We start from the raw sequence: 9,718 nt of genomic DNA on the forward strand, positions 1-9,718 counted from the left end.
AGGTAGAAATTTTTAATGTAAAAAAAAATAAAAAAAGGAAATTTTCATCGAATTGCATAAGAAATTTTTTTGCTGCGCATACCCAGAGGTAAAAACCTAGGTCCGTCACTGATCGGGTGATGTCCATACTCCAGATTGTACTACAAGAACCTACACCTAATGACCTACTCTCATGGTTTGTGGACTTGGCTAATCTCCAGAGGATCGGACGCTGCACTTCTGCCCTCCATCGACAGTCCCTGAGTAAGTGAAACTTGACATCGATGTGTTTGCTCCAATTGTGGAGAACCGGATTCTTCGCGAGGGCGATGGCGGGTAGGTTGTCCATCATCAGTGCTGGTGGGTGAGCTTCCACACCGGTCAGCTCGCCCAGCAGCCGGCGCAACCACACAGCTTGGCACGCCGCTGTGGCCGTCGCCACGTACTCTGCCTCGCACGTGGACAGCGGCACCACCTTCTGTTTCAACGACAACCATGAGATTAGAGCCGACCCGAGGAAGACGAGCATGCCAGAGGTGCTCCGTCGTCCGTCGATGTCCTCCGCCATGTCTGCATCGCTGAACACAGTGAGTTGTAGCCCACTTCCGTCGGCCTTGGGGAAGACGATCCCCTAATCCACCGTTCCCTTGACGTAGCGCAGCAGCCGCTTCACCGCGACCCAGTGACCATCTCGGGATCCTCCATAAAGCGTCTGACGTAGTCCACGGTGAACGCAATGTATGGCCTTGTGTGGACTAGGTAGCGCAGACCGCCGACGATGCTTCGGTAGAGTGTTGCATCTACCCTCGCCGCGGTACTGGCCTTCGTCGGCTTTAGCCGTTCCTCCATCGGAGTCACGTACGGCTTGCACTCAGCCATGCCGCTCCGCTCCAACAGCTTCGAGGCGTATGTGCTCTGACCGAGTGTGAGCGTCTCCTTCCCTTGTCTCACCTCGATGCCGAGGTAGTAGGAGAGCGCGCCGAGATCGCTCATTCAAAAACGAGCCGCCATCTCGTGCTTGAAGCTGTCGATGTCCTCCACACACGCGCCAGTAACGATCAAGTCGTCCACATACACGCCAACGACGAGCTCCTCCTTCCCCCGTCGCCGCGTGTAGAGCGCGTGCTCGGTTGCGCACCACGTGAACCCAAGCTCGCCCAGCATGGCGTCAAGTTTGGCGTTCCACGCTTGCGGGGCTTGCCACAGCCCATAGAGCGCCTTGCGCAGTCGGAGCATCCTGTGCTCCACTCCCTTGACGGCGAAACCCAGAGGTTGCATGACGAAGACCATCTCCGCCAGCTCACCGTTGAGGAAGGCTGATTTTACGTCCAGGTGATGGACGCGTCAGTCTTTCGCTGCTGCCAAAGCCAGCAACAGTCGGATAGACTCCATGCGCGCTACCGGCGAAAAGACTTCCTCGAAGTCGATACCCTCGCGCTGGACAAAGCCTCGGGCGATGAGGCATGCCTTGTGCTTGACAATGGTGCCGCGCTCGTTCCTCTTGACGTTGTACACCCACTTCAGGCCGATCAGATGGCATCTTGGAGGTGGATCGATGAGCTCCCAAGTCTCGTTTTCCTCGATCGCCTTCATCTCCTCTAGCATCGCCCGTCGCCAATTTGCATCACGCTCGGCCAGCGCGAACGTGGGTGGTTCCTCTGCACTGACGAGAAGCAGCTCTGGGTCATTGAGCAGCCGACCTACCAGGCCTGAGGACCCTGTGCCACCGACGATGTCGTCCAGCCTATGGAACCGCCCATCCTCACCGTCGTGGAAAGCATCCACGAACTCTATGATGTCGTTTGGAGGTGATACGAACTCGATCGGCGTCGATGGAGTCCCCTACTCCGTCGGAGTTGTCGGCACAACACCTGGAGTGCTCGGCACCCCAGCTGTAGTGCTCGGCACTACCCCTGGACCACTCGTCACTACTCCTGTAGTGGTTGGCACCACTGTAGGAGTGCTCGGCACTAGTATTGGAGTGGTCGGCACCACTGCAAGACCTCTCGGCTCCGCTACGGGAGCGTTCGTCACCACTGCAGGACCAATCGGCACCTCTCCTGGAGTGCTCGGCACCCCTCCCGGAGTGCTCGGCACAGCCCCAGGAGTGCTCGACTCTATTGCTTTAGTGGTCGGCATCTCCTCTCTAGCGTCTCCACCACCGTTGATGACCAAGTGCTTGGCGACGAAGGTGCTGGTGAAGCCGCTAGCTTCTCCCGTGCCCGGACTGTCCTAGTCCCAGGCTGCCTTCTTATCGAACACGACATCACGCGAGACAACCACCTTGCCTCTGTGTCGGTCGTAGAGCCGGTACGCCTTGGTACCTTCCTCGTAGCCCAAGAGCACCATCGGTGTGCTCCTGTCCTCCAACTTAGTGAGGACCGGCTTCCTCTTCCTGGCATGGCCGATGTAGCCAAATGTCCGTAGGAAGGACACGCTCGGCTTGCGCCCATACCAAGTTTTGAACGACGTCTTGCCCTTTAGGGTCTTGGTGGGCGCGCGATTGAGGATGAACACCACCGTGGTCACGGCCTCACCCTAGAACCTTGACGGCATGCTCTTGGCCTTCATCATGGATCGAGCCATGCCGACCACCGTCTGGTTCCCCCGCTCCACCACGCATTCTGCTATGGCAAATACGGCATGGTGTGGTGTCGCACAACACCCTGATCCATGCAGTACGCAGCGAACTCCACCGAAGTGAATTCGCCTTCACGATCAGTCCACAGCACGTGCAACTTCTTGCCGCTCTCTGCCTCAGTACGCACCTTGAACTTCTTGATCGCCTCCGCCGCCTCGTTCTTGGTCGTTAGGAGTTGCAGCCACATTGTGGGGGTATGGCCCCTGGTATCCACAAGGCATGACATGGGCCGCACCATCAGAGGTGGCCCGACCCACAAGATCAAGGCGTGCACAGCGCTGCTCGGCGTGCACCGCAAGCTATTGTATAGTACCAAATAGGATAATTTCCTTGTAAACCTACCCCTCCAGAGTATATAAGGAGAGGCAGGGGTCCCCTAGTGGATAGATCCATACATCTCAATGCAATACATCAGAACATAGGATGTAGGTATTACGTCATACTGACGGCTGAACCTGTCTAAATCTTGTGTCTTGGTGCTTGTATTACCATCTCGCTCCTGATCTTGCTCACCTCTACGACAAATCTACCATCGTGGGATACCCCTCGGTGGACTGCCAAGCATCTTTTGTCGACAGTTGGCGCGCTAGGTAGGGGTGTGCGCTTGATCCCATGGCGAGCCAGATGGACCTCAAATCAACAGCGCGTTCTCGTCATCAATCTCGTGGAGATCCATGCCGGTCCACGACGATGATTCATCGCTGGCTACACCAGCCCCCGCGACAGCAGATCCGATCTCGGAACCACCTCCGAGGTCGCCTTCACCAACAACTCACCGCCCGCCAGGTGTTCGCCGTCAACATCGACCAGATAACGCCCTACGTCGCCGACCAGACTTTCTGTCTAAAGCTAAGTCACGCTTTAATATTCTTCTAAATATTCTCCAATCTCCGTATATCGTCATGATGTTTCTCCGAGCTGTTTTCTCCATGTTTGCTCTCCAAACGATTTTCCAAACCCCTGAACAGTCACGTTGATGCTCGGACGCCTCCAGAGATGGCTCTGTCTCTGGCTCCTCCCTACACGTGCACGAGCGTCTGCCCTCTGCGTTATGGGTGGTCGGCAGTGGCTCCTTAGCGACGCATGTTCCTCCTATATGTGCACGGGCTCCACGCTCAACGTTATAGACTATGGGCTAGCTCGGGCTAGAGACTCAGCTATACACTAACTGGCCGGACGGTTTATATTAAATATAAATACATCTTCGCTCCAACTAATCACCGAGCTACATACACTATTTTTTTCCTCTGGAGTTCATATATTTCTACATCATGTACTACCCGTTCTATATATTTGTATTGTAGGATCATCGTCCAAGTGATCGGACCACCTGGTGCTCGGACTTCTCCACCGATCAACTGGTCGGACCGCTTGGTTCATGGACTCCGTCGCCGACCAATTGATCAGACTGTTCGCCGGTTGCTTCTACTCAATGCTCACTTCACCGCCGACCAGTTGACCAGATTGTTCGTCGCTCGTGCTTCATCGCCAGCTACGCCGGTTACTCCTCGGCGCTCGAATTCTTCATGCTTGAGGACTAAGTGGGCACACTTCACTGCATGAACGTCGCCAGCTACGTCGGGGACTCCTCGGTGCTCAGACATCGCCAGCGATGCTGGGGACTCCTCGCTCCTCGGTGCTCTGTCATTGCCAGCGATGCTGTGGACTCCTCGCTCCTCGATGTTCGGACATCGCCAGCGATGCTAGGGACTCCTCGCTCCTCGGTGCTCGGTCATCGCCAGCGACGCCGGGGACTCCTCGCTCCTCGGTGCTCGGTCATCGCCAGCGACGTCGTGGACTCCTCGGTACTCGGACAACGCCAACGACACTGGGGACTCCTCGCTCCTCGGTGCTCGGACATCGCCAGCGACGCCAGGGACTCCTCGCTCCTTGGTGCTCGAACATCATCAGCGACGCCAGGGACTCTTCGCTCCTCGGTGCTCGGTCATCGCCAGCGACGCTGGGGACTCATCGCTCCTCGGTGCTCGGACATCGCCAGCGATGTCGGGGACTACTCGCTCCTTGGTGCTCGGTCATCGCCAGCGACGCCGGGGACTCCTTGCTCCTCGGTGCTCGGTCATCGCCAGCGACGCCGGGGACTCCTCGCTCCTCGGTGCTCGGTCATCGCCAGCGACGCCGGGGACTCCTCGCTCCTCGGTGCTCGGTCATCGCCAGCGACGTCGTGGACTCCTCGGTACTCGGACATCGCCAACGACACCAGGGACTCCTCGCTCCTTGGTGCTTGGACATCGCCAGCGACGCCAGGGACTCCTCGCTCCTTGGTGCTCAGACATCGTCAGCGATGCCAGGGACTCCTCGCTCCTCGGTGCTCGATCATCGCCAGCGACGCCGGGGACTCCTCTCTCCTCGGTGCTCGGACATCGCCAGCGATGCCGGGGACTCCTCGCTCCTCGGTGCTCGGTCATCGCCAGTGACACCGGGGACTCCTCGCTCCTTGATGCTCAAACATCGCCAGCGATGTCGGGGACTCCTCGCTCCTCGGTGCTCGGTCATCGCCAGCGACGCCGGGGACTCCTCGCTCCTCGGTGCTTGGTCATTGCCAGCGACACCGGGGACTCCTCGCTCCGCGGTGCTCGGTCATCGCCAGCGACGCCGGGGACTCCTCGCTCCGCGGTGCTCGGTCATCGCCACCGACGCCGGGGACTCCTCGCTCCTCGGTGCTCAATCATTGCCAGCGACGCCGGGGACTCCTCGCTCCTCGATGCTCGGACATCGCCAGCGACGCCGGGGACTTCTCGCTCCTCGGTGCTCGGTCATCGCCAGCGACGCCGGGGACTTCTCGCTCCTTGGTGTTCGGTCATCGCCAGCGACGCCGGAGACTCCCTTGCTGCTCAGATCTTGCTACGTCTCGTCGGTGTGCTATCAAGCTGCTCCATGTTGTTCGAATTAGGGTGGTGATTTTGGGCAGCACGTCTAGGGTCTTGATATGCGCATGTCAGACGACGTCGGCAAGGTTTCAGACTTATTTTTCTTTGACCCTACTACAAGATTCATTCTTCATCTTCCAGCAGGCTCGGGGACTAAGTGGGCACACTTCACCTTGCGGTGAATGTGCGCTTTTCTCATCTCCCGGGGACTGGCTGCCTGCTCGGCTGGTCTTCTACTTTCTGACCCTGGCACCAGGTGACTACGTCACCTACTGTCAGGCTCGGGGACTAGCTGTGGGGGTATGGCCCTCGGTATCCACAAGACAAGACATGGACCGCACCATCAGAGGTGGCCCGACCCACAAGATCAAGGCGTGCACGGCGCTGCTCGGCGTGCACCGCAGGATATTGTATAGTACCAAATATGATACTTTCCTTGTAACCCTGCCCCTCCAGAGTATATAAGGAGAGGCAGGGGTCCCCTAGTGGATAGATCAATACATCTCAATGCAATACATTAGAACACAGAATGTAGGTATTACGTCATACTGATGGCCGAACATGTCTAAATCTTGTGTCTTGGTGCTTGTATTACCATCTCGCTCCTAATCTCGCTCACCTCTACGACAAATGTACCATCGTGGGATACCCTTCGATGGACTGCCGAGCATCTTTTGTCGACACGCATATAGCGACTGCAATCATCCACGAGCAGGAGGAAGTACCGCCGATCACTGTTTATGGCTGTTGTAATTGGCCCGCAGAGATCGCCATGGACGAGCTCAAGAGTGTCTGCCGCGCGATACTTGGCCGCCTTTGGGAACGACAGCCTCCTCTGCTTCCTGGCCAGGCAGCTGTCACACAGCTCGCCCGCGTGCTTGATGTGAGGCAGCTGTGCACAGAACATCGCCATCAGAAGAGTGGCCTCATCATCCTCATCAGCCTGCGCTAAATGAGTCTTAGCCTTCTTCTCCTGCTTATGATTTGGGCACTCCTTTGCCCAATGGCCCGTCTTCCCACAGCGCCGACAGGCATTGGGGTCGACCTTCTTCTTCTTCTCCGAAGAAGCCTTGCCGCGGCGCTTGCCATCGTCACCGCTGCTGGAGAAGGCTTCCCCGGACTTCTTCTAGGCAACCCACTTGAAAGGTCCTTGTTGGTTTTGGTAATTGAGTGACAACCTAGGTGGACTAATTGTATTTATGTGAGATACACAGGTGATTAGTCCACAGGTACATATGTGTGAGCAACATATGCCATGAAGGTGAAAATGGCTTGGAGATGTTGCAAAGCTCACACATGTGATGATGAAGGAGCTTATTGCACATGAGACATGACATTGAGTCATGTGATCAAGGTGGAGAAGATCAAGACAAGACTTGGCTTGATGGACCGGTTGCAAGCATGAAGGGCAAGTCTAAGGCTTTGGAGTGATGGACCGCGTGGCGGTGAAGCTTGAGCAAGACTTGGCGCCGATGGACGATGGCAACGGTGAAGAGCAAGTAGAGTCAAGATCGATGAACCAATATGATCATGTGATGATATGAAGTGGATCATATCATTGTTGATCGTGTTGGTGCATGTGTTGCATCGACATTGAAGGAGATGGAATGGAATGCGCAAGGCAAAGGTATAACCTAGGGCATTTCATTTCACCGGTCATAGGTGTGTAGAGAAGTTTATGACCGGATTTAGGATAGATGGCCGTACTATCAAGAGGGGCAAACTTGTTTGCATATCGGTCATCTAGTGCCACTCGAGTGATCTAACTTTGCATGCTGCGTCCGGTCGGCAGATGACCGTTGGGATCGGAAGATGACCGTTGAACGCCGGGGACACGTGGCGAGTATCGCGTGACCGGACGCTGAGGTCCAGCGTCCGGTCGATCGGACCGGAGCGTCCGGTCGGCCCGAGTTTTGCCCAGTGAAGGGGTAACGGCTCTATTTGCCCATGGGGTTATAAATAGAGGCCATGGCTGGCCTTGGGCTGGCAGCTGAGCACCTCAAGGGACTTAGTGTCCATGCTTGTGAGTGCTTGGGAGCCCTCCATCACACATATACTTGATAGTGATCATTCGATTGTGTGAGTGAGCGATTCTAGTGTGATTGCATCGTGAGGTTGCATCGAGTGGCACTAGGTGATCGAGTTGCAAGCCGGTGGTGCTTGTTACTCTTGGAGGTTGCCACCTCCTAGACGGCTTGGTGGTGGTCTCCGTCAAAGCCCGCAAGAAGATTGTGCGGAGCTCCGGAGAAGAGCTTGTGAGGGGTACTTGTGCTCGCCCCGCGGGAGCCGCGAAGAGCAACTCTAGTAAAGCGTGTCATTGAGCTACCCTCACTAAGGGGTGGGTTCTTACGGCGCCCGACGTGCGGGCTTAGCGGGTGATGCTAATTAGCCGCCGAACCACCAAGTGAGCGGTCGACACAACGGGGACTAGCGTGTTGGCAAACACGTGAACCTCGGGAGAAAAATCATCGTGTCAACCTTGTTCTTCCCGTTGGTTTGCATCCCCATTACACAAGCTTGCAATTACTTTTATATATATTAAGCTTGTGTAGCTTGCTAATTACCTTCTAGCTTGTGTAGCATAGAAGTAGCTCCCTTACGTGGCTAATTTGGTTTTAGTAACCTTGTTAGTCACATTGCTTAGTTTGTGTAGCTAAGTATTTGCGCTCTCTAATTAGGCATTAGTTGCCTTGTTATTGAGCATTGCTAGTGAGCTTAGTTAGCTTTGTGCTTTTGCTTACTAGCATGTGTAGGAGCTCCCTCATTGCATAAAGTACTAGTGGCATAGGTTTGTGTGACCTTGCACCTAGAATTGATTAGGAGAGCTCTAGCTAGCCCGGCACCTTTGTTACATAATTGTTATCTTTGTAAGGTGCTAGTGAACATACATTGAGGGGTATAGTCTTGGCTAGACCGATAGTTTTAATTCCGCAATTATATCGGTTAGCCGACGCGATTAATTTTAGAAAAGACTATTCACCCCCCCTCTAGTCCGCCATCTCGACCCTTCACCACTCCTCCTCTGTCAGCAGCAGCTTGCCACTGTCCGTCGTTGCTGTAGCCTGCTCCATGCGCTCGTCCACCGCCCAGAGACGGCCTACCACATCCTCAATGGTGAGGATGGACAAGTCCAGCATCGTCTCTATGGAGAGAGCGATCTGGATGTACTTCACCGGTATGGAGTGGAGGTACTTAGAGACCGTCTCTTCTTCGTCGATGGTGACGTCGTGGCTCCTTAGCTTGCTGATGAGCGACTGCAAGCTGAGGAAGAAGTCCTCCACCGACTCACCATCCTTGAACTTGAGGTTGATGTACTCTTGCTTCAGCAGCTAGGCTGTTGCCTTCTTTGCACGGTCGAAGCCGACACGCATCGCTGCAATGGCCTCCCATGCCTCCTTAGCAGAGTTCTTCGCCCCTAATGGCTCCCTGTACTCTGCTGGCACAGCAGCGAGGATAGCCTCCAACGTTGACCTCCCTGTACTCCTTTGTCAATGACATTCTAAAGTCGTTGGGCTCTGAACTTGACCTTCATGGTCACCGTCCACTCGTCATAGTTGGTGCGAGTCAGCGTCGGTCAACTGGTGCTGCTAACCTCCCGCACCGTGCGCACGATGACCTCCTGTCGTGGCTGGGCAGCCACAACAGCGCCGCTGCTGTCGCCCATCTTCAAACCGTCCGTCATCGCCAGTGGTTAGTCCGGCGACGGCGCTTGTACGGCTCCAATACCACTTGTTGGTTCCGAGATCTCCGACACGGGTGAGCCGACCGCTCATCGTCGTTGCCGACCACACACACTACGGCTGGAGGTAGAAGAATGGAGGGAGAACAGAGCGCGCGCACACACAGCACAAGCACCAGCGTTGGCCGGAGCTCTATAGAGGAGATGACAAAACTGAACCCGCTCTCTTTACTGAGTTGCAGTGGGAAACTATATATACAACTCTACCCATCTAATCATATTACACAGACATGCCAGGCTGTCATGCTGCTAGAGGGACTAGATGTGACAGCAGGGCTGACTTTGGCGTCTGCCCCTGCTATGACTACAGTGCAGCAAGGGAGCCTTTTGACGTCTGCCCCTACCGCGGCTACTGTGCAGCAGCAGGGAACACCTTCGACGTCTGCCCCTGCCGCGCGACTATCTATGAACTATGATGTACCCACACTCTTCATGTCTTATTAAGAATCAATAACAACAGTTGGTGAATCA

General features: G+C 55.5%; 1 protein-coding gene across 1 annotated transcript; it reads right to left on the reverse strand.

Annotated features, from left to right (window-relative positions):
• Positions 1 to 648: 648 nt before the first annotated feature.
• LOC136461086 (uncharacterized mitochondrial protein AtMg00810-like) lies at positions 649 to 972 on the reverse strand. Its single transcript, XM_066460538.1, has one exon. It carries the CDS (start codon positions 970 to 972, stop codon positions 649 to 651), a length of 324 nt encoding a protein of 107 aa, XP_066316635.1.
• Between the last annotated feature and the right edge of the window lie 8,746 nt (positions 973 to 9,718).

The sequence above is a fragment of the Miscanthus floridulus genome, chromosome 6 (assembly GCF_019320115.1).
Source record: "Miscanthus floridulus cultivar M001 chromosome 6, ASM1932011v1, whole genome shotgun sequence".
Taxonomy (NCBI): Eukaryota; Viridiplantae; Streptophyta; class Magnoliopsida; order Poales; family Poaceae; genus Miscanthus; species Miscanthus floridulus.